Below are 25,144 nucleotides of genomic sequence, written 5' to 3'. Positions count from 1 at the left end.
CAGGAACAGTGGCAAGGTCACGAGCACACGACGACGACTCAAACCGCAGAATATAAATACAAAGTTTTTCAGAAAAGGACTGCGTACTATTTATAATTATCCTTCATGCCGTGATTCACTTAGATTCAATGATGATGCTCGTTTACATTTTTTATTTGTCAGGGTGGGACTGCCCACTGAAACAGCACAATCGGTTGGATTGGGAAGGAATCATACACAATTGCAACCAGGACAATAAGCAATAAACTTCCTGTCAGCGAAAGGAATAGATCAGAGATTAATGATGAAATCAGGCTTTTCCTTTAGGCTTGTCCTGTTTGGGGTCACCATAGCATGTCTTTTCTTTCCTTGTCATCTCATGTTATGCGTCCGCCTCCCTAACACCACCAACTGTGTTCTGTCTTCCATCATCACATCCATCCACCTTGTCTTTGGTGAAATCTCGCTTTGGGTCTTTTAAATTTCATTTTTAATAGAAGCATCAATTTGGAAACGGAAGTACAGTGGTACCTCGACATACTAGTGCCCCGACATACGAGCAATTTGAGATACGAGTAAAATTTCGGGCGACTATTTATCTTGAGATACGAGACAAATTTTGATATGCGAGCATACAGCGGACACGAGAGGCTGCTCATAAGAAACTGTCTTTCTGTTCGCAACTCCCTCGTGTAATGTCTCTACGAGCACTGGGCGGAGCATTGCATTTTTTTCTGTATTTTTTTTCCTGTTAGACAGTGCGAGTGACGGATCGATCGCTAATACGAGGAGTATATACTCCTCGTATTAGCGTATTAGAGAAGTAGATTTGAAGATGGCGGCGCGCACAGGTGCAACGGCTCAATGCTCCAGTTTGGTGTCGTTCGTTATTTACTAACATCTGCGAGGCAAACCTTTTCTGGGAAAGAAAGCCAAAGCGCTGATGCCGGGTGGGCCTAGCTGCTAAGCTAAAGCAGCAACCACAACGGGCACCGCTTCCGAGTATCTTTTTGACTTACCAATTTCGTCATACACAGCTGGGTATGATGACAATTAGGCTTTTGTCGAGTCAATGATGATGACAAAGCCAATTTCCGATTATTATTATTAGTAGTAGTAGTAGTATATACTACTTCTCGTTGGCAAGTGGTCGTGCGTTATCCTATTGTGAGGACATTTGTGTGCATCATTTTGGGAATATTTTAAAGGCAATACAAAAGCAAACAACCCTTCATAGTTTAATGTAAGGTTAGATTAAATTTATTTTAGTGTGTCTGCATCGTAATCAAAGTTCATTTAAATGTGTTTATGTTATGTTACGAGCGCGTTGCCGTGCAAAAAATGGATTCAACAATGATTCACAAGGTATTAATATCTGGTAATTGTCTAGGCAGCCATTATATTTATCTAAGACGAATATGCGAATACAATATTTGTACATGCCAAACGAGTTAGGGCAGGAGTGCAATCGTCTGGTGTGTGCAGCTTTTCATCTTGATCTCATGTATGATACATTGAGGAAGTGATGTGTTACCAGCAGATTAGCAGAGATTATCCCTCGTATGGATATCGAACAGGCGTGTTTATATTTCTGCTGACTCAAGTTGTCGCTCGCCGTAATCCGCCATCAGCACCGAGTTTGACTAAAGATTTACGCCGGGCGACTCGCACCCTTTCTCACGTGCACGCCTCTGCAATGAAAGAATAAAAAACACCAAACAGCTTTAAGTATATTAGCATGGCCTGCTTCTTTTCTGCTGATGAAGCTTAGCCGTAATCATTGGAACTTTGGGAAGATTACCGACACGGCTGCCTTGTAAGCGCCGGCGGACTCGTCTTGACCTCCCAGGCGCGGGGCTTAAAGACACAAGAATGGCATTTTAGCAACTTTAATGGGATAACCGCTCTAATCTTCCGCCGGCCGCAGCAGCAAAAGTGCAAAGACTATAATACTGTGGTCGCTTGACACACTCCTTGTTGCGCCTCTTTAACTCATTGGCTGCCATCGACAGTGATCAATGTCCAATCCATTTGAATAAGGAGAGAGTTGCGGCGAATTAATTAATCACAATTTTTCTCTTTTCTTTTTGTTTCGTCGTTTTAGGTTGGTTTGTGGGCTGCGTTAATGTCAACTCGATTTCGTGTGGGCCGGACCATTTTAGATATAATATTTGAATTTTTTTTTTTAATCGGATGAAAAGAACTGTTTTTTTATACATCTAAAATACACAAAAAGAAAAAATATTTAATTATTGATTTAAAAAAAGGGGAAATATGATATACATCTATAATCTTCATTTGAATTCGATCCTAAAACAGAAAGTCGGCACTCATTATTTAGTTTCTTGGGCCGCACAAAATGAAGCGGCGGGCCAGATTTGACCCCCGGGCCGCCAATTTAACACCTGTGCCCTAAAGGGTTAACAATACATCAATTGGCAGCGATACACCAATAGCCACGGAAAACAACGGTTAACATTGTCATCTTCTATGCTGTTTAGGCAGAATAATTTTTACTCAAATGTTTCAGAAACACAATTGTCCAAAATGCCAAAATTGCTTTATATCTTCTATTGCTTTAGGTGAAATGAATATAATTGTGTTGAATGTTTATATATTATTGGATCAAATTGATCAAAAAGCCTTGATTCTAATCTAATCGTGGCAGATTATCATCAAGAAATTGGTGATTTACATCTAAGGAAACCAGGTTAGAAAAAGAGTTAGGAGTCTTAATGAGTATTTTAATAAGAAATGTATTATTGGATTATTTGGAAAATAAGACATCCCGTGTCCTTTCGTAATTAAATTGGGTAGATGTGTGTTGTTTTTTTCATTTTTTTTAAATAAATAAATAATATCAAGAAGCATTAGTATTTCTTCTTCATAGTATTGATTTTTAGGCAACTTTATGCTTGAAACATTCCTTTTAGACTCATTTTCGAACTCACAGAGGTCCAGTCCATTTGAATGGGTTTATTAGATGGCCCATTTCAAATGGATTGGATTTGTATTCCCGTCAATGTCGGCGAATGCGCTGAGGGCTTCTTCAAAGTTTTCTGAATGAAAAATTCAATCCAAAAACCTGATTCCATTAGCAATATGACATGTGGTAGCCATGTCTATCACGAGAAGACCCACAAAGAAGTCAATTCCAGAAACCATGCTAGAAAGGACAGAAAATCTGCCATTTTGCTTTAAAGCCACCTAAGCGCAAGCATCCCTCCAAGTCAAGTTCTTCCGACAAAATCAATCCAATTGCGACAAATTTTGAATGGCATTCATGAGACAGATGGGCGACACTCCAGTTGTGAAGAATTTCAGTTTTTGTCATGACACTTTTAATCTGGCACCCCCACTGCCGTATGGGAATTCCTGGCATCGAGAAGTGGGGAAGAAAAGACAGCTCAGGATCAGTGCCTTAAAAACCCATTGCCTTTTGCTTGCCTTTGAGGGTGCAAAACAAAAGCTTTTTCTGCTTTGTTTTGTGTGAAAATGTGTGTGGGTGTGTGTGTGTGACTCTGAGGTTCAGATGGGTCAGAACACAGATTAACCTCCCCCTCTCTTCATGCCACCCCCCTTTCTCCTTTTGCCTTTACTCCCGCTCATTCCGTTAATCCCAGCGGCCATTTGAATGTTTGAGCGGCGCAACAATTTAATTAAGTGTCGGCGCAGGCAAACGCGGCGGTCCACCCGATGCGCTGACACCACCCTCCCAGATGTGCGCCGGACCCCAGCCTCCTGCAAACATAGCCCAGAACCGTAACCCCCCCAGTCCCCCTTTTTTTGTGTTCTCCAGCTCCATGTCAACCTTTCATACATTCTTTAACAGTGGGGATGAAAGGGGGATTTTTAGGAAGATTAGGGAACGGGATCCTCTAGGCATTGTCTGACAATCCTCAGATAAAACGAGCCGGGCGGACGGAGTCAACGGGGGGAGCATTGTAGGGAGGGGAGCAATAAGGGGGCGGGGGCGCCCAGCCACTTGCCCAGGGACGTGTCGGTTACATTTTGTTGCGCTCGCTTTGTTTTCAGGCCGCTTTCTTCAATCTCTTTCCGTTGCGCGGCTTCGGTGTGCTGGCAAAAAAGGCCGATTAACATTTTCACTGGGTGAGTGTGGGGGGCCATGGCTGAAGGGGGGCCGTGGAGAGAGAATTGAGAGTTGGACAATGGCCGCTTATGATAATCTGTTCTTTATTGGAGCATCCCGCCAATGCTTTCATCAGCCGCTCGCCTGTGTGCCCGGACCCCTTGCAAGGCGTACGTACGCACACACACACACACTCCAAGCATAACATTCAGCTATACTGGCCTGTTACGTTGTCATTTTCCACTAGATGGAAGTTTAACTTATTTTTATTATTCACAGACGCTTTTTGGCATTTGAAATGTCGCTATTCTATTTTGAACCATCTATTTGCATCAGAACAAAATGTGATAGCCCTTTTTAACTATCATGGTTTGGGGGATGGAATATACACACTTAAAACCAGATTAAAAACCATTTTTATACATTATTCTACATTAATTCATACCACCGTATCAGGCATAAGTGATTTTATTATTTCTGTACATCTCTTTAAATGAGATGCTTTTATTGAGCATTATTTCATGTACTTTTATTTACTTTTTTGCACATTTTAGTCATTTAACCATCATTACGTTTTTTTTTCTTACGTTTATCCAAGCAAATCATAAATTTCTTTACACTTATGTATTTAAAAGATTTGAATTAGATTTTTATTTGCAACTGCATACATCCATACTATTTTTTATATCCATACATCCATACAATTGCTTACATTACATGTTAAAATTGCATCAGGTTTATGTAAAGAGTTTTTGGGTAGTTCTATTTATTATTAATTATATTTTTAGTGGTACTGAAAAACCTAAATTTGTATCATTCAATTTTTTTTTATTATTTCATTGATGTCACTATTAGGGATTGTTAAATTTACTTTCTGGGGGGAAATTTTCAAAACCACCTGTTTGCTTGAGATGTATTTGCGTCTTTTATACACCCTAGGTCAAATATTTTGAGATGCTTTCTCATTCAACAGCCAGTATAGGCAAAAGACCCTCCATATAACTAGTACAAAACAAAGATTTACAACAGTATTTTGTTGTTCTTTCATCATTTTTAACTGCTGTAATATAGCATTAGTCTACTACTATTGCTATAGTGAAAAGAGTAACAAGGTTAAAAAAAATCGGTGCTTTAAAACACATTTCAGATTGATCTTGTTGTTTTTGCATCCATAGAGTTATTTTTCCCACTGTATTTGGGTTTATTGCTAATGTAGAGTGTCGGCGAATCCGCGGGACGGCCGCTCAATTAACAGCGTCTTTCTCATGGTAACGGCGCCGCTGACGTCGGACAATGTAGGTTAATGACAGAGGTTTGGCCCTGGTAATTACACCATTCACTTGCTAACACAGCTGCTGGCCAGCTCAACCCCCCCCAATACCCACCCTCCCACAGGACCCCGTACACACTCCTCCCCATTTCCCCATTGTAATCAGCACTCCGGGCTACAAATACCAACAGCTGTCTTTCCCAATACATTCCCATTTAAATATCTATTTCAACCTGTGTGTGGGGGAGAGTTGTTGTTTTTGTGCGTATGTGCTAGGCACATGCGGTGACACTAGTTTTAATTAGCCAGTTTGATGCCAAAACCGTGAAGATATTTTGTAATGCATTTAAAGGATTGGGGAAATGTTAACAGTGTTGTAGTCGTTCCAAGCTAGAATTAAAGATAATGGATTAAATAAGTACTTGATTACTGTACTTAACCCTTTAAAGCAGGGGTCTCGAACTCAATTTACCTGGGGGCCGCTAGAGGCCGAGTCTGGGTGAGACTGGGCCGCATCCGGATTTCCACAAGAAAAGCACTGATAAAACATTCCAACGTTATCAAATATCTTTATTTTTTAACAAAAAATAATGAATTAAATAAATTAACTTAAAGATGAATAAAAAATAAATCAATCAGTAATACAAAACCAAATAATACTAATTAGCATACAGTAGATATACACTGGCTGGCTAAGTAGAGAAAATGAATTATTTTTATTCCGTTTCAAATGTCTGTATTAACAGCTCTTTAACCTTTAACTTTCTGAACTTGAATGGAACATTGAACATGAAATATTCTGAACACGGCTTCTCTTGCCTACTCCTTGCTGCTAGAGACCTGGCAGCGCTTCTTCTCACATAGTCACATTTGGCTTGAGGGAGGAAGCAGTGGAGACCCTCAGTAGAGCTTGAAGATGCTCATCAGTAAGTCTGGACCTGTACTTGGACTTATTGAAGTTCAAGGTGGAGAAGAGCTTCTCACACAAGTATGTGCTCCCAAAAAGGCACATGGTCCGCTTGAACCTTCGGGAAAGTTCAGGGAAGCTGGGGGTCAACTCTCTCAAAAATTGCCCAAGCTTGTCTGCTTCTCCACTCACCTCCCTGAACTTGGCTTTGAGTGCAGAGTTGCACTGCAGGTCAATGAACTCCATTTGAAGCTCAGGAGGGGCATCTTGCACATCAAAGGAGAAGGGGTCCGCAAAAATGTGAAATGTGGCTTTGTGTGTCTTGAAGTCTGCAAATCTGTGATCAAATTCCTCCTGTAGCTTCGAAATGGCCTCAACATACTTCTCACCACTGAATGGTGTGCCTGCATCCACGAGAGCCTTGCATGCTGGGAAATGGCAAAGGTTTGTCTGAGAGAGCTGGGCTTTCCATAACACAAGTTTAGTGCAGAATGCTCTCACGTTGTCATAGGCAGCACTGACAAGTTGCCCCTGGCCTTGTAGCTTCTTGTTCAGTACATTAAGCTCATGTGTGATATCAACAAGAAAAGCCAAGTCCATGAGCCATTTGGGATCACTTAGCACAGGATCAATCAACTCACAAACGGCGTAGCTAGCTTTGACTGCTGCATTACTGTCTTTGGTAGCCTTCTTGAAGAGATCCTGTTGCCTCAGAAGACGTGTTTTAAGACTGGCAACCTGGTTGGCTCTCTCATCTCCCTGGTATTTTTCGTACTCCTCAGCATGTCTCGTAGTACAATTACGTTTCAAATTGTATTCCTTGTGCACCGCAACTTTTTCAGTGTAAATGAGACACGTCGGGGTGCCCCTGTGTTCAACAAAGAAATATTGCACTCCCCACTTTTCTTGAAACTGTCTGTGCTCATCACCGACCTTTCTCTTCACGGCAGGCTTTGAAAGAGACATCTCTGGGGCTCTGTAATATGTTTTTCCACTTGGAATGAGTCTCGGGTTGATCTTTCACATTCAGTCGCGCGGGTTTGTGGCGCATGTGCACTTTCGCTCTCCGTTTCAATCGCGGAGATGGCTACAGACACTGACACAGGCTGGATCACGGATCATACCGCCTCATTCAGTTCTATGCTGAGAGCAGCGGAGGAGTGTGCGCGCCGAGCGGAGTGATCGGCCTCACGGCTTCTCCTCCGCCCAGCTGATTGGAGGAATGAATGAGTGAGTGAGCGAGGCACTGGACAGCCCGGCCGATGTCCCGCCTTTCAGAGCCGTATACCTCACCGTGATTGGTTCATTCAGCTCCGAACCAAAGTTCCCTCAAATTTTTTGTTGGTCTGAGCAGAAAGACAACCTCCCTGAGGGCACTGAGTACCAGTGTGAGCGACATCATCGGTACTCGGATGATTCGCCTAAAGACGTTTCGCCGACGGACGTTTGACAGACGGGCAGGTCGCCGAATGGACGTTCCACCGAACGTTCATTCGGCCGAACGGAGGTTTCGCCGAAACGGGATTCGAACGCTCGCCCCGCCGGATCGTGTGTGTACAAGTTTTTCAACCTCGGCCCGCGGGCCATATACGGCCCGTTAGGATTTTTAATCCGGCCCGCCGCCGGTGTTGTCCAAATTATAGTAAAAATCAATGTTCGTCTACCATCAATGGCAGTCCGGGAATAAGCACTCTTGGGCAGGCAGATGTAGCAGAACCGAGCCGTAAAATGACAGCAATCGGGTCAAATCCATCCTAAAACAGCATTTAATGATTAAATACAAATACTGGATGATATCGCGATGGAGGCAAAAAAACGTCTATAGACGTCCATTCGCCAAACGGCTCAAAATGCTCTCAAATTCGGTCAAATCCAGCTGAAAACAGCGTTTAATGATTAAATACAAATACTAGTATTTGTATTTAATCATTAAACTAACAAATACTAGTACGACCTGTCCGTCTGTCAAACGTCCGTCGGCGAAACGTCTTTAGGCGAATCATCCGGTCATGACATCATCATTGCTCGCTATCGGCACACCAGTATCACACCTGCCACAAGCAGGTGCATGTCAATGTTCCCTCTAATTTTTCATGTAAAACATGCTGTAAAACAAGAAAAACATGAGTGGACAGAGCTACTGCCACTGGCTGCCACTTAAATGGCGCCATCATGGGGAAAGGGGTAAAAAAAAAATAATTAAAAAAAAAAAAAAAAAAAATTTAAAAAAAAAAAAAATCGATCTTTCATATTAAGACGGGGGCCGCAAATTATCGTCCCGAGGGCCGCAGTTGGCCCGCGGGCCGCAAGTTTGAGACCCCTGTTAAAGCCCAAACCACTAAACAGTTGATGGCAAGTTAAAAAAAAAAAAAAAAAGAGCCTATAAAGGTCCCTCGGAACAAAAATACTACAAATTTTGAAATATAATTTGTCATGAATGCTTATCCTAATTATATCATTCATAGGTTTTTATCTGGTTAAAAAATATCACATTGTACACAAGTATCAAATATAAAATGTTTGGCCATATAGGGTTAATGCAGTGCTTCTCAAATAGTAGTGCAGGACCCCCAAGGGGGGGGTGAAGCGATACCTGGGATTTTGTCATTCTTGACTCATACTTTTTGCTGGACCACAATAAAATGTCATTGCACATTCATTGGTGGATAGTGGAGTTCGCTGAGGAGTTATGCAGAGGATTCATTAGAATTTCATTAAAAAAATACTGTTTTGCGGTTGATAGGGCGCAAAACGTTTAATTCTTTTTTTGTTGCTTAACAGAAAATAATTGAGAAGCGCTGTGTTAATGTAACATTCTGGCGACACTGTATTTCCTTTGAAAAAGGTGTTTTTTTTTCTTCCCCCGTCTCAAAGTTGAACTAACATTAATTTGTGTCATCATTTTTATGTTTTAACCTCGGTAATTCCTTTCTTTAAAAAAATATGCACAAAGTCTTGTTTAAAAGTAAGAGTCGTTCCCAAAAATGTCCCCTTGTCCAAAACCTGATAAATTAAAGATTCACCAAAAATCTGCTGGGTGAAAGCGTTCATCTCAATGTGACTAAAAATGTGTTTTTGATCCAAAACACTTTTTTAACCCAGATAACATTACCGAAGCCGCCACTAGAGGCAACATGGGACTGAAAGGTGTATTGGGTCAGCAACTACAGTAATACCTTGACATACGAGTGCTCTGACATATGAGGAATTTGAGATACGAGTAAAATTCCGAGCAAATATTTACCTGGAGATATGAGCATTCAAGAAAGCCAGGTGGCCAGGCTGCGAGAGGCTCTTTATGATTTCAGCGCACTGTCTTTCTCAGCGCATCTCCCTCGTGCAAAGATCTCTACGAGGACCTGGCAGAGCATTGGATTTTTCCGTGTTTTTTGTGTTAGTCAGTACAGAATTAAGGGAAACACAATGGGTCTAAAGCAAGCTGGTGCATTGAAGGGTAGTGCGTAGAAAAGGTGTATGATCACAATCGATATTAAGCACAAAATAATCGAAAAACATTAGTGTACGTGTGACTGAGCTGGCTCGCCAATACGTATGAAGAAGCCTCGAAAGCCGCGGTGGAATGCATTAACCACTTTGCCTTGGTTATTGCACAATAAGATTTCAATTTAGTGCAAGCATTGCAAGTCAAGTGTGTGTATAGGAATCTAAGTTCATTTAAGTTAGATTTAAAGTTTATGTTACGTTACGAGCACATCCGTCAAGTCTCTCTCTCCCATCCGCGAACAACATAAGGAGTAAAACAGGGATGACTGTTAGCCCACTGATGCAGATTAATTCATTTACCATTTAATCATCGCCACCCTACCCCCAAAATGTCACCACGCGTGTAATATGACACCCTTCAAATTTGTTCTAACATCTACCCTGAGGGGGTGGGGGTCAAACTTGCATACTCCCTCTCTTTCACACACAGTCACATGGTGGCTAATAGAGGAGGCGGAGCTACTTATGCTAAAAAGATTGTAGATGTCCATCAGCAAGTGGAAGTAGGCAGGGGGAGGGGGTATTCCTCCTTGGGGGGCTTTTTGCTTCCACACACTCATTCACAAAATTGGGCTCTGCTGGGATTGGAGCTAATGGTGCTAAGCTAAGGGAACGACAAATTTGCCTGCAATTTATGTTGACCTTTTGGATGATGCTTTTAGAGACTTGTGTCAATCAGTAAAATGTGTTTTACGAGCTGTTTGTTTATGTTGTTTTGCTGCGGGGGTCTGACTTTGCAGGGGTGCTCACACACAGGTTTCCCACCTCCTAAGGTTGTCTCAAAACCCCCTCCTCCATGTCAACACATTTACACCCAAAAAGACCTGCGCTGTGAAAGAAAACCCACGTGCCGCCCCACCCGAAACACGATACTGCGAACCCACCACGTTTAGCCCGCTGCACTAAGCTGCCGACAATTAACGCCACGGCCTGAATCGCCAAAGTTGACAGTAGCGCTTAGTCAACTCTTGGTCAACCTAAACACCCCCACCACCCATCTAAGCTCTCTGGGCGAGCTTCACACCTCACTGTGTGTGTAAATACATGCACTCGGGGGAGCTAAAGTACCTGGCTTAGCCCTAGCTTAGCCTCACCGAGCCTCCGCTTATCAACAGACGTCCCAAAACGGCAGAGTCAAGCTAGGTTGTGGGCAAGGTATTGAAATAGCTTTTAGCTGTTTGATACAAGGGTGAAAATTGTGCTCTTTTAAATCACTGACTGCCATTAATGGTGATGGGGCTTCAATCCAGGCAGCGCAGTTCTATGGAAATATTCATTTTCCATATCGCTTATCCTCACAAGAGTCACTGGGTTTGGTGGAGCCTGCCTATCTCAGCTAACTGAGGGCACCAGGCTGGGGACACCCTGAATTGGTGGCCAGCCAATTGCAGGGCAGAAGGAGACAGACAACCATTCGCACTCACACTCATAGCTAGAGGCAATTTAGAGTATTCAACCAGCCTACTATGAATGTTCGGGGGATGTGGAAGGAAACTGGAGAACCCAGAGAAAACCTACACAAGCCTTGGTAGAACATGCAAACTTCCCACAGGAAGGTCCGGACCTGTGATCTAACCCTCGAGCTCCGAATTTTGGGGCCAATGGGCTATTCACCCGACCACTAGGCCTATACAAATGGAAATAAATGAATAATAATTTTAAGAAACTCATGAATAAAATTTGAATAAATTACAATGAAATACATCTTGAAATGTGGAAATCAATAGATATTTTTTTCTTCAGCTATATACATAGTTCAATAAATCTTTAAATTTAAAACAAACAAGCTTTTTAGTTAATTTTGGCACTCCTGGGCCTCCATACTAGCGGGATTTAACTGTACACCAACTATAAATCCCATTGCCCCTGTGTGAGTTGGATGGTGTTGTTGTGAGGGTGTGGGGGAGATTACTGCGCTGTTTTGCATCATTTGCCTTCTGCTGGGTGGCCCCAGCTTGACAAAAACAGAGGGAAAGAAGAGAGGAAAAGCATTTAAGGCAGCACATTGAGAAGGAGAGTAGGGCTCTTAATGCCTTCAAAGCACAAGAGGAGAGATCTGCCATTCAGTAACTCCACTGTTGATGTTTTCTGGTCCGCAACAAGCGCAAATGACGTCATGGCACTACCTCCCCTTCCGACATTTTTTGCGTGTGTGCTTTAAAAAGCCGTGTGTCTGTGTATGTTATATTACAGGCCTGGGGTGGGGGTGAAAGCCTTGATATTAAGGAGGAAGATGAGGATGAGGAGGCCAAGATGACGGAGCTATTCATTGGCTGATAAGAGCTGATGGAGGGGTTAATAAGCTACACTGTCGGGTCATCGCCGCCTTTTTTGACGCGGGAGTGAAGCAGAAGGGAGGACTGCCATGTGTGTGTGTGTGTGTGTGTATGCCTCTCAAGTGCCCCAGCTTTTGAAAGAGTCTAAGTGTCCCTCCAAGTTGTCTTCCCACCCCTTTCTTTCACTCAGGGGCCATTTACACGGAGACGCTGCGACAGCAATCCGCAACGATTGCATCGTAGATTGGTCTCGCATTGGGACGGCGAATCCGAGAGCAAATGCGCAAGTTTTGGATTGCATGGTTCAAAGTGGAATTATTTGATCTATAATCCTTATAAAGCGTGATTTATGGGTGTGTGAGTGTGTGTGTATGTTAAGATTCTCTCGCTATGTTTGTCCAAACTGTGCAACGTAGAGAGTTGAAATTTTTTCTGGTGCCCAGAAACGGCTGTCGGATCCTAATAGACGAGTGATTGAATTTCTTCCCCTTCTCTAAGTGTGTAAACTCAATCTTTTATTTGTTAAACAACCATTTTTCAAAAGAGATTTTTTTAATAGCGCAACAATTGTCTTTTGGTTCTAACAAGCAGGGGGGACCGGGAGAGCTGCGATCACATCACCACAATGCGCATGACATTTTGGGCGTGATCTTGAGCTACTGGCAAGTTCCTCGTTTTGTGGATTTTGTAATGTTTGGTCGCGTTGCTGGTGGCAGACTGGTCAACCTCTGGCCAAGTGTCCCTTCCCAACATTGCTAATTACCTTAACAATTAAACCAAACTCTCTAAAATTGAATCGTGTGTAATACATATTAGTGTAACTTTCTTTTACAGTTGATAATTATTTAAATAACATTTAACACAATATTAAATGTGATACATAGTTTTAATAATGTAATAGTGTGAAAAGTTGAAGTAGAATTTCTACCTATTTATGGAAGTTCATATTCTCTATTTACAACAAAAAAATAGTTTAGAAAACCAAAAAAAATCATATCATTGGAAATGTTGACTCTGGAAACATAATTTCCACCTGTGAGATTTTGTGCTTGACAAGAAAAGGTTGTGTCAAAACAGAACTTCAGCATTTGTCACTTAGCTGCTAGACGATGATGCTGATCATTTAAGAAAAGTGTTGCTATGTGGGCTTGTAGGATTTACAGTGCTTTGCGAAAGTATTCGGCCCCCTTGAACTTTTCAACCTTTCACCACATTTCAGGCTTCAAACATAAAAATATAAAATTAAAACTTTTTGTCAAGAATCAACAAGTGAGACACAATCGTGAAGTCAAACAAAATGTATTGTCTATTTTAATCTTTTTTTAACAAATAAAAAACTGAAAAGTGTGGCGTGCAATATTCAGACACCTTGCATTAATACTTTGTAGTGCCACCTTTTGCTGTAATTACAGCTGCAAGTCGCTTGGCGTATGTCTCTATCAGTTTTGCACATCTAGAGACTGAAATTCTTGTCCATTTTTCTGTGCAAAACAGCTCAAGCTCAGGGAGGTTGGATTGGAGAGCGTTTGTGAACAGCTGTCTTCAGCTCTGCTCACTGATTCTCGATTGGATTCAGGTCTGGACTTTGAGTTGGCCATTCTAAACCCCAGGATATGTTTATTTGTGAACCATTCCATTGTAGATTTGGCTTTATGTTTTGGATCATTGTCCTGTTGGAAGATAAGTCGCCCTCCCAGTCTCAGGTCTTTTGCAGACTCCAAGAGGTTTTCTTCCAGAATGATCCTGTATTTGTCTCAGTTCATCTTCCCGTCAATGTTAACCATCTTCCATATTCCTGCTGAAGAAAAGTAGGCCCAAAACATGAGGTTGCCACCATCATGTTTGACAGCGAGGATGGTGTGTTCAGGGTGTGAGGCTGTGTTGCTTTTAACGCCAAACATTTTGCATTGTGGCCAAAAAGTTCAATTTTAGTTTCATCTGACCAGAGAACATTCTCGTGTGTTTCCCAGGTGGCATGTGGAAAACTTTAAACAAGACTTTTTATGGACATCTTTTAGAAATGTCTTTCTTCTTGCCACTCTTGCATAAAGGCCCGATTTGTGCAGTGTACGACTGATTGTTGTCCTATGGACAGACTCTCCCACCTCAGGTGTAGATCTTTGCTGTTCATCCAGAGTGATCATGGGCCTCTTGGGTGCATCTCTGATCCGTCTTCTCCTTGTTTTATGTGAAAGTTTAGAGTGGGGTATTGATGGATTTGCAGTGGTCTGGTACTCCTTCCATTTTAACATGATTGCTTGCAGAGTGCTCCTTGAGATGTTTAAAGCCTGGGAAATATTTTTGTATCTAAATCTGACTTTAAACCTCTCCACAACAGTATCTCTGACCCACCTGGTGTGTTCCTTGGTCTTCATGAGGCTCTCTGCACCTTAAATTAGAACCCTGAGACTATCACAGTGCAGGTGCATTTATACAGAGACATGATTACACATAGGTCGATTCTATTTCTCATCATCAGCCAATATTGGATCATTCAGAGATCCTCACTGAACTATTGGAGTGAGTTTGCTGCACTGAAAGTAAACTGGCCGAATAATACTTTTCAGTTTTTCATTTGTTAAAAAAAGTTTCAAATATCCAATTAATGTTGTTCCACTTCACAATTGTGTCCCACTTGTTGTTGATTCTTGACAAAAAGTTTTAATCTGATATCTTTATGTTTGAAGCCTGAAATGTGGCAAAAGGTTGAAAAGTTCAAGGGGGCCGAATACTTTCGCAAGGCACTGTACTAATTAGCGCACTGTCCATTTGTATTGAGTATGAATGAATCAGGTTTCATTGTCATTGACACTGATCGGCGTCCATTCCATTTTGACTGGGAGGGGCCAGAACACCAATCTTTTAATGGTCTGGGCTTTTATAGATAGACCTGTGGGGGTCCGCTTCATCCGTCTCAGTTGGATGGTCTCTCTGGCGAGCATTCCCGCTGTTGTTCTCCGTTTGTTTGTTGAATCTCTCTCTCGGTGTCATTGAATCCAAATAGAAAGCATCCACACAAGGGCCCTGTGAGCCATTGAATGGGGTGCACGGGGGGCACGGCTACCCTAGCACGGGGATTCTTCGCTTGCTTCGTACCTGCTCTTGTCCAAGAGCTAATAGCCAATAGTATGAACCACTCACATTGCTAATAAAAGACAGCCCCCCACCATGTGTAGCGCCAGATCACGGCGTTATTAGGATGTGATGCCTTTTGTGTAGAGATTATGAACAGGGATAGCCTCTTCTCGCTTCTTATTGCGCTCACACGCCGAGCCACGGGCGTCCTGCGGGGGGCTACCCGCCGAGTTGAGGCGGCCGTTAACGAGGCCTTTGTTCCGGGGGCTTGTGCACCAACCGGCCCGCTAATAAAATATCTTTTAGATGGGGGCGGGGAGAGGCAGGTGAGCAAGGCCTGCCTTTCCGCGATATTAATTACCTGAAGTGCGCCCGGGCTCTTCATCCGCCTAATGTGCGGGATAATGGCGCCTGTGACAATAATAATGAGACAGGTAATTGAAGGGAGAAAAACAGCCCTGAGGGGAATGGAAGCAATTTGTAAATCGGCTCGTTTAGGACGCATGCTGATGAACAAGCATCAGGGAAATGGTCAGTGACCAATCATTTCCCAGTTTCTTTGAATTTGAAGACTAAAATGGGTCAATCAAGGGATACTTGGATGGTTTATGTACATTTTGGGCCTTCCTTGCAAAAGAAAACATATTTTCCTTTTTGTTGACTCACATAAAACAAAAACAAACAAGGCTTGTTTTTCATATTTATTTTTCTGAAATTAGAAGGGAAAAAATGGCAGAAGACACGGGCCTCGGATGCTTTTATTATTGCTAATTTTAAGCCATTTCTGAAAGAAGTTTTTTTCCTAAAATGGCCAATTTCCCTTCGAACTTCAGGCATGGATCCTTGAATCCCATCTCTGATTACTATTATTATCCATAAAACTAACCGACTCGGATGATATCCTCCTAACCGAGGGCACTTGTTCTTGTCACTCTATCCACTCGACATAGACAATCAGATGTTGGCTTGGTGTATCGCTCATATCTTGTGAGTGTGTGCGTGATCATATCTGTGCGCGCTTGTGGCCGCCATGTTAGCAGAGCGATAACTGCGACAATCAGACGTCCATTTTGTTGATCAAACATGGTGCTCAACTTAGCTTTGAGCTGAGAATTGGCTGACAACGTAAACCAGGTGCTGAGAGCAAAAATTGCCGACAATTCAGCACACATGAAGCTTGTCAGGTGTAAGGAAATGATTGTACATTTGTGATCACGAGCTAAAACAAAATTTCCTTTTGATATCTTATTCGAAAGTGACAATTATTGCAGTAATATGAACCTTCGAAAAATATCGAGATATTTTGACATTAGAACCAATTTGGCTGCCACAACATCTTAAACCTCTGGTAAGAATATTGTAATTTCTATCTTTAAAAAGCATCAGGTTCTCATCAAGATCGACTTATTTATTTTTTCAGATTGAATAATTTGATATTTTGCATTTACAAAGACAGTCATATTAACTTCCTTATGATATTGACCCTAACAATGTGCTTTTGATTCATACAGTATATCAGAAATACCTCATGCGATGATTTTTGTCAAGATTTTCCCCTTCAAATTAACGCATTTATACTCCCTATTAAAACCATGAATATGGAGGTGAAAATTGTGAATCAGGGGGCCTTAAACGTGAGAAATAGTCAAATTCGACAATTTTAAAAGTGCGGCTTATACACGCAAGTGGCTTATATGCGAGTAAATATGGTAACTCATTGCATGTCATACATGGCGATGGATGTCCAATTCATTTAAACCGGGAAGATTAGCTTTGAATGCTCATGTTACAATACAAATTGTTAATCATTATTGTTATTTTTTTCGTTACAGATTAATACAATATTTTATTGGTCGTGTTTATTTGTTTACAAAGAGTTAATATAAGGTCTGACACCCTTTGATTGTCATTGCATTCTGTCCCACCTCTTCCTTCCCTCGCCTCCTCCCTTCGAAATAAAAAGCTTCTGCTTGGCAGGCGTTGAGTATGTGGGATATTTCTAATCCCCTACGGCGTTTGTCTCGCAGGCCGCCACAATGTCACAGGAGCTTAATATTTGCTGTGATTATTTGCTTGTTTTATTGGACTGGCAGGCGGCACGCTGACCCGCCTTCATCCTGCCGCTGGCGTCTGTTTGAAAGTTGACTACTGTAATCCAGAACACCACTAAATCCCGACTTTAATATCCCGCTGCCCATAATAGAATGACATCACACTGGAGCCAATATACACACACGCCTTTTGTGAGCCCTGAATAAAATGCAGCTTTTTTATTTGGGACAAAGTGGAGCAAATATTGGTCTCACTTATTTTATTTGCTGGAAATCAGCCTTATTCAGATCACTAGAGTGACGGGTGCGCAACACGTAGCTCGTGTTCCATATGTGGACACTTGGAACCTTTCAAGTGGTCCATTGTCTGAATTACTTTTCGTCTTATTCCATCAGTGCACGCCACAGCAAAACAGTTGATCCGGATGATAGATTTGAGACACATTGTACATTGGTGTACCATTCTAAAATAAAATGAACATTCAGAGGAAGTGCTATTAAAATGACTGTAAACACAAAGCTCAAACTATATAACCAGAGGGGTTCTCTGAGAGAGCCTTCGTCCGTATGTATGTATGTATGTATATGTAATGTACAGTGGTACCTCGACATACGATCTTAATCCGTTCCGGGACTGAGATCGTATGTCGAGCTTTTCGTAACTCGAGCGAACGTTTCACATTGAAATGAATTAAAAACAAATTAATTCGTTCCAACCCTCTGAAAAAACACCAAAAACAGGATATTGGATGGGAAAAAATGTTTTATTTCTTCTAATTCGCCATCCATTAACAAAGTAACACATAACTAGTGGTTTAATAGTAATAATATGTATTTAATAGAAGTAAAATTAGACGCATTACGCGGAGGGTAGAGACAGCGACATACACGGAGGCGGGGGGGACTTTATCCACAACGCACTTGTAAACGGACAAACAAATTTAAATTAACTTGGATTAATATATACAGACACTCAAACATACGTTTAATGTAACTTTACACAAAACTGAAATCTAATTTTGTTTTAACCTTTTTTTACCTTCGTTCTTAGTTGTTTGCCACGCCTCCACCCTCACGTTCGCTAGCGATGGGCTGTTTGCTGTTGTATTCCCTTCAAAATATTCCGAAAATTATGCACACAGATGTCTTCACAATAGGATAACACACGACCACTTGCCAACGAGAAGTAGAGAGCTAACATGCTAGGGGGGGAAACAGGAAATGCAACCTCCTACCCACGTATTGATTGTGGGTAATGAAGTTTTATTCTGAGAAAGGGTGCCATTGGCAATCGGTGTTGTGTGCACGAATATACTTCATTACCCAGAAAGCCCTCTTTTTACCCGCGCATGCGCATTGTGCGTTTCCTGGTCCATGTGTAGGCGAAAGAAACCATTCAGTGCTCGTAGATATCTGTTATACACGAAAGAGATGCGGCAAAAAAGCGCTACAATGATAAACAGGCTCTCATGTCATGGCCACCTGGCTTGGTCGCATCTCGAAATTTTGATCGTATCGCGGGCAAATTATTCGATCGAAATTTTCGTCTTACCACTAGCTGATCGTAGGTCGAGGTACCACTGTATATCTTGTGGTTGCAACAAAAACTTAACTATAATTACCATACCTGTCAACCTGGGCCAATTCCTCCCCGTATTAATGATTGGAATTCTCCGTATTAAGCAATAGAAAACCGTACAAATGCAACGCGGCACATATTTACTCACATAGGGTGCACGTAAAAGTGTTATGGTCGCGCCGCGTTGTCGTGACGCGACCGTGAATGTATTCGGACCCAAGCGCTATGACTCATAGCTGCTTAAATAACGAAACAGGAAATGATTTAATCATTTCCTGTTTCGTGTGAAAGGGGAATGCGTGTGCGCATATCATGCTTAAAGCATGACAATATTAGCAGTTGACGATGACGTTTTCGTCTGCTACCAGTGACCGAGACGATCCGGATTAGAGCCGAAATGCGTAAAACGAGATCCGTTTTAAAAAAAACGTACTTAAAAAAAATCCCGTACAAAAGTTGTTATACGGCGTACACAATTTGAAATGATCAAAAAACGTATAAAATACGGGAAAAACATATAAGTTGACAGGTATGAATTACTAATATGGAAGTATAGATATGGCCTTAAAATATCGTCTTGAAAAATTCTGAATAACTGTAATCATAATATAATTCTTTGTATTTCTTTTTTTGTAATATGTGAAATCTTTGGCAGCCTGGCAATTTATATCCAATCCATTTGAATCAAGGGGCGGCGGCAGTGATCATTTGTTGTCAATGACACTGAAACATACTCAATGGTCAATGAGTCAGTTGTGGAGCTAATCAAAATGAATCATGCTTTTTTTTAAATCAAGACAAAAATCTGAACAGAGATGGTGTTAGTGCCAATCACCAAAAATGGGACATTATTTTTTTTAATGTAATATTGTATACGTGTGTGTGCACAGGCAACAACAAGGAGGAGGAGGAGGCCATGATGCAGGAGTGGTTCATGCTGGTCAACAAGAAGAACGCCCTCATCAGACGACAGAACCAACTCTCTCTACTGTACGTTCACGCCGCGTACTTACTCTCCGATTGATTGACATCAAATCAATAGAAATGTGCACATTATATACGCCTATTGCTCCTGTGTGTGTGTATACCATCAAGGGGTGTGTGTGTGTATACCATCAAGGGGTGTGTGTGTGTGTGTGCGCATGCTCAGCTAGTCCACACACACATAACACATAGGCAAGGATCTGGAAGCGTGCGGGCGGCGAGATTGAAGTATTCCTAATCACATTATATCGCGAGCAAAGAGTGTGTGTGTGTGTGCGGGGTGTGGGGGGGGGGTCCTTTAAAGTGGCCAATTGACAGAAGGGCTTATTATAAGGCCTTTGTGGTCCCTCTTTGTGCGGGAAAGACAAGCGTCAAGGACAAATTCTATTAGGGCTCATTTTTTAATATGGCTGAAAGAGGAAAGAATTGAATTTGTGCCACACGCACACACACCTGCCGTGATGTCATTTCACACACACCCACACACACACACAGACTGGTGGTGGAGGCGATGTGTGTGCGGCACTAGATTAAAATTGTGAGAAGGTTCCCGGCGAGTGTGCCGATCGATGTTTGTTTATGTGGGCGTCCTGCCGTAATGATTTAGTCATTAACATATTGATGAACTTTGCTCCTCCCTCCCGCCCGTAGGGAGAAAGAGCACGACCTGGAGAGACGCTTCGAACTCCTCAACAGAGAGCTCCGCGCCATGTTGGCCATTGAAGGTAACACACACGATTGAGAGTTGGGTCAGTGGGATGCCTTTGGGTTTCGCTAAAATCTCAATAATAATAATAATTATAATAATCGGACATAGCACTACCAGCTGAAAATCCTCTCATTTAAAACTCTGTCACCGATATTTACAATATAAAGTCGCTCTCAGCTGTGACCGGACGTTTGGTCGCCGGACTTTTGGTCGCCGGACGTTTGGTTGCCGGACGTTTGGTCGCCCGGACCCAAACCACCGGCGACCAAACGTCCGGCGACCAAAAGTCCGGCGACCAAACAAGGTAAAACAACACAGTCTACGTATCAATAAAAGCCAACAATGGTCTTGAGCAGTTTCACTGAGCGGACGTGTGAGTGTATAAGAGTTTGTATGTACATGAGTTGTCCCCTTAGGAAGGGACATCAGTCAGGGTCTTAACAAGTTCTCCAACAAAATACAATAAAAGTATGGGAAATTTGGAGCTTTTCTTTAGCTTAATAATTAATAGGGCATTAAGTAGGACTAAATAATAATTCGCAGTTTGTATTTAGGGAATTTGAGCAACAATTTTAAATGGTAATTATCAATAACCTTCCGGGCGACCAAAAGTCCGGCGACCAAACGGCCGACTACCGCTCTCAGCTGCATTTTATCAACAGGGATTAAGAAAACACAAAAGAGTACACTCATTTTTGGACCGCAAACAACTTCTGGTTCACCTGATTTAAAAATAAGTCATGTACTGATTTTTCTCTCAGAATTTCACCCAAAATGACTTCAATCTCTTAATATTGGGCAAATAGCAGTTTTGAGGTCACGCTGACTTTTTGTCGACAAAAGCTGATGCCTGTAAAACCAAACAACTTTGGGTTTACATTACATTAAAAAGAAGCAACAAAACGACTGGAATCATGTAATGTTAGGATTGGAATCTTGTAATATTACAATATGGATTTGTTGTTCGTCATAATTTAATTTTAATCTGGGAATAAGTGCCCAATGGTTGGAAAACAACTAGGCGCAGTACGTGTCCGAAAAGTTCCATGATTGACCACATTTTTTCTAAATCCAGATAACGGAAACAGCAGCAATTTGGATTTTTTAAAATAAATCCTTGTTTAATCGGTATTAATCTGCTTTTGTTTACAGGAAGTTTTTCGCTTTTGACTTTAAAATTTTCATTACATGCAACAAAAAAGTCCAATTACTTGCTACTTCCGGTTTATGGTTTGAAATTGAAGATTTCTCGAATAAATGGTGTGCAAATTACTGAGGCACCATCGATGTTGTCTATCTTTTATGCTAACTCCTTCACTGTCATCCTCTCACATCAAATGAATTAGATGCCGATCGCCCACACTGGCAGCCAACGACTTAGTTAATTGTGTGATGAGGATTAAGATGCAGTGGCCGGCTGATACTTGATCAATGCTATCGGTCAGGCCCAACTAGCCGATGCCGGAATGCAGAGCCGCGACACAATTTTTATTACCTGAAGCGCGTTAAACATCCCACCTCTGCTGCTATTGTGTCGCATCAAAGTTGGCAAAGGGGGTCAGGGGAAAGTTTAATCCCTTTCGACGGCGTCCTCTTTGGCAAAATGAACCTTCGGCCAATCAATGCTAATTGATTTTGCGATTCGACATTGAGCAGCCCCAAATAAGACCATCACTCCCCTCCGCAGCCTCTGTGCTACCATTGTCATTTCGCTGATAAGCTACCTGCTCCATCATAAATCAATTGTAATTAGCAAGAGAGCAGGAGGGGGAGGGGTCATGAGGGGCAAGACATGCGTAGTCGAGAAAGGAGTGAGCGAGCATGCCGACTTCGGTTTTAGTTTTCACTCTAACGTGTGTGACTATTTTTTTGGATTGAGAGATTGTCCTTTGCTTGTCCAGCCCATCACATGACTGAGTATGTGCATACACAACTCAAGTACAGTCATACCTTGAGATACGGGCTTAATGCGTTCTGGGACTGAGCTCGTATGTCGATTTACTCGCATCTCAAATCAACGTTTCCCATAAAAATGAACTAAATACAAATTAATTCGTTCCCACCCTCTGAAAGAATACCAGAAAAAAACAGGATATTACAATAGAAAACATATTTTATTGGTTGTATTTCACCATCTGCTAACAGAGTGACAAATTACAAGTGGTTATGATGTTTAATAATAAAATGAGGCATTATTCAATACAACGGGCGGGAAGTTCGTGGATGGGAGAGAGAGAGAAAGACTTGACGGATGCGCTTGTAACATAAATTTTAAATTTAACTAGATTTAGATTTCTATACACACACTTTTGATCTTACGTTACACTACATTTAAACCTTGTGCAATCAATAACCAAGGCAAAGAGGTGCATGTGTTCCACCGCGGCTTTCGGGCAAACTTCCTGCTTCTCCAGCCGTATTGGTGAGCCAGCTCAGTCACGCGTACACTACCCATGTTTTTATGTATTTCTTTCATTCATTGTATTTCATTCATGTTTTTCCATTATTTCGTGCTTAATATCGATTGTCATCATACGCCTTTTCTTTGCACTACCCTTCATTGCACCGGCTTGCTTTGGACCAATTGTGTTTCCTTGATTCTGCACTGACTAACGCAAAAAAAACACGGAAAAAATGCAACACTCCGCCCAGGGCTCGTAGAGATCTTTGATTGAGGGAGATGTGGTGAGAAAGACGGTGCGCTGAAATCATAAGCAGCCTCTCACGGCTGTGTCAAATGGTCGTATCTCAAAATTTGTCTCGTATCGCAAGGTAAATATTTTCTCTTTACCCGCATCTCAAAATCCTCGTATGGCAGGGCACTTTATGTCAAGGTATTACTGTATACAAAAACAAATACATACCAGAGCTAGGCTGTAAAAAAATCATTTCATTTGTGATTTATTGAAAATTACTTTTTACTATTTTTAAACTTTATTTTTTTACAAATGATAGTTTTTTAAAAATCTCTACAGAAAAGTTAAAAAAACAGAAACATTCATCATTCACATAGTTTCGTAGTCGCCATTTGAAAAATCAAACCCAACATTATTGTAAACTACAGTTAAATCGAATACATAAAATAGAAATACATTACTAATTCACTCGATGATGCAAAGAATTTACACAAATGGCTCACCAATTCAGTCATTTTTATTGAGTTTTTATTTCCATGTTATTCCACATTTTAGAATAAAGGTTATCTTTAAAAAATAAGTGCTTTTGTCCTTTTAAGAACTAGCCACCATCTCCATGTCACCAATTAAATGTCTCAGGGTGGATCTCTGTAGTGGTCCTAAAATGTTCTCCTATCAACGATCACAATTAAATAATCGCCCAACGCGATTTCTCACTGACTCCAGAAATTCATTCAAAATGGCCCCTCTGATTTGGTTATTTTAAGAGCTGGCAAACAAGACACATTCCCACAAAGTTTGATCAATTAAAAGTCTCTGAGCGGATCCCCAAAGTGGTCATAAAATGTTTCCCCATCAATAATTACAATTAAATAGTTGCCCAAGCCGTGTTCTGACCCTGTAGTTCATTCAAAATGGCCCCTCTGATTTTGTTATTTTAACAGCTGGCAAACAAGACACGTTCCCACAAAGTTTGATCAATTAAAAGCTTCAGTGCGGATCCCCAAATTGGTCATAAAATTTTTCCCCATCAATAATCACAATTGAAAAATGGCTCCCCTAATTTAGTCATTTCAAGAACTAGCAAACAAAACACATTCCCACCACTTTTGATCAATTAATTGCCTCAGAGTCGATTGCCGTATCATTCTAAAAATAAATTCTCCATCAACAATCACAATTGAATAATCGCCCTAACCGAGTTCTAACGGACTCTGCAAAAGTTCATTTAAAATAGCACCCCTTCACTAGAACCAAATACACTCACTGGCTTTTTAATGGGGCGTTCAATTGCGGCAACACATTGGGTGGCGGCCCCTCGCAATTCAGATAGATCGGGCGTCCATCGCCGTCAATGACCACAAAACATTATCATTCACCGCTCCTAGATAGACAGTGAGTGGCTGTTGAAACAGAGCGTGTGTTGGTGCGATGCCAGGTGCGGAAATGCCATCTGTATGCCACGGTCTCATCTCACCTCGGCAAAATTGATCCACGATGGCCTCTTTATCTGCTTACACATTCACACCTGTGTGCGTGCGTGCGTGTTTTACACCCTCTCAGCGTCTAAAAGGGATTTATGCATAGTCGGGTCCCAGAGTTTTTCCTGTTACGCTTTGATATGATAAGATTTTTTTATATGTTTAAAATCAATATGTAATCCTATGCAGGAGCTTATCCCGCCATACACACAGTTTGTAAATCTATTTGGGTTTTGTAAGGCGGTAGGGCGGCGCCTCGGCCTCCATTGATTAGCCTCAATATGGAAAGCAATCGAATCGGCGACTTTTCATGATGTATCTGTGTGTTTAGCGCGGCAACAAATGTTCATCGGACAACAGCTCCCTTTTTTGCAACATTACCGCGATTATCTTTTGCGTTAATTTGTGTTGCTCCTTTGTACTTGGTACTCATATGCATTATAGCAGTGTTTCCCAACCAATGTTCCCTCTAAGATGCGCGCGTGCGCAATTGCGCGCTACTCTCGTCTTCTCTGCGCACAGCAAATCATATGGAGCGCACAAAATAAAATCTTTTTTTTTTTAGCTGTGAGGACAATGCGCAAACCACTCATCCGCCGGGCC

General features: G+C 41.7%; 1 protein-coding gene across 6 annotated transcripts in view; it reads left to right on the top strand.

The window, feature by feature from the left end:
- Window positions 1-25,144, top strand: part of ehbp1 (EH domain binding protein 1) — a 161,797-nt gene that overhangs the window by 130,266 nt on the left and 6,387 nt on the right. For all 6 annotated transcript variants that reach the window (XM_077612511.1, XM_077612513.1, XM_077612510.1 and 3 more), the window contains 2 exons: window positions 19,622-19,721; window positions 20,367-20,440. In XM_077612511.1, coding sequence (XP_077468637.1) covers window positions 19,622-19,721; window positions 20,367-20,440 — 174 coding nt within the window. The remainder of the gene's footprint in view (window positions 1-19,621; window positions 19,722-20,366; window positions 20,441-25,144) is intronic.

Source organism: Stigmatopora argus, chromosome 11 (assembly GCF_051989625.1).
Source record: "Stigmatopora argus isolate UIUO_Sarg chromosome 11, RoL_Sarg_1.0, whole genome shotgun sequence".
In the NCBI taxonomy this organism is placed as follows: domain Eukaryota; kingdom Metazoa; phylum Chordata; class Actinopteri; order Syngnathiformes; family Syngnathidae; genus Stigmatopora; species Stigmatopora argus.
Note: the sequence above shows the minus strand (reverse complement) of the source record. Positions and strands in the feature narration are given on the sequence as shown.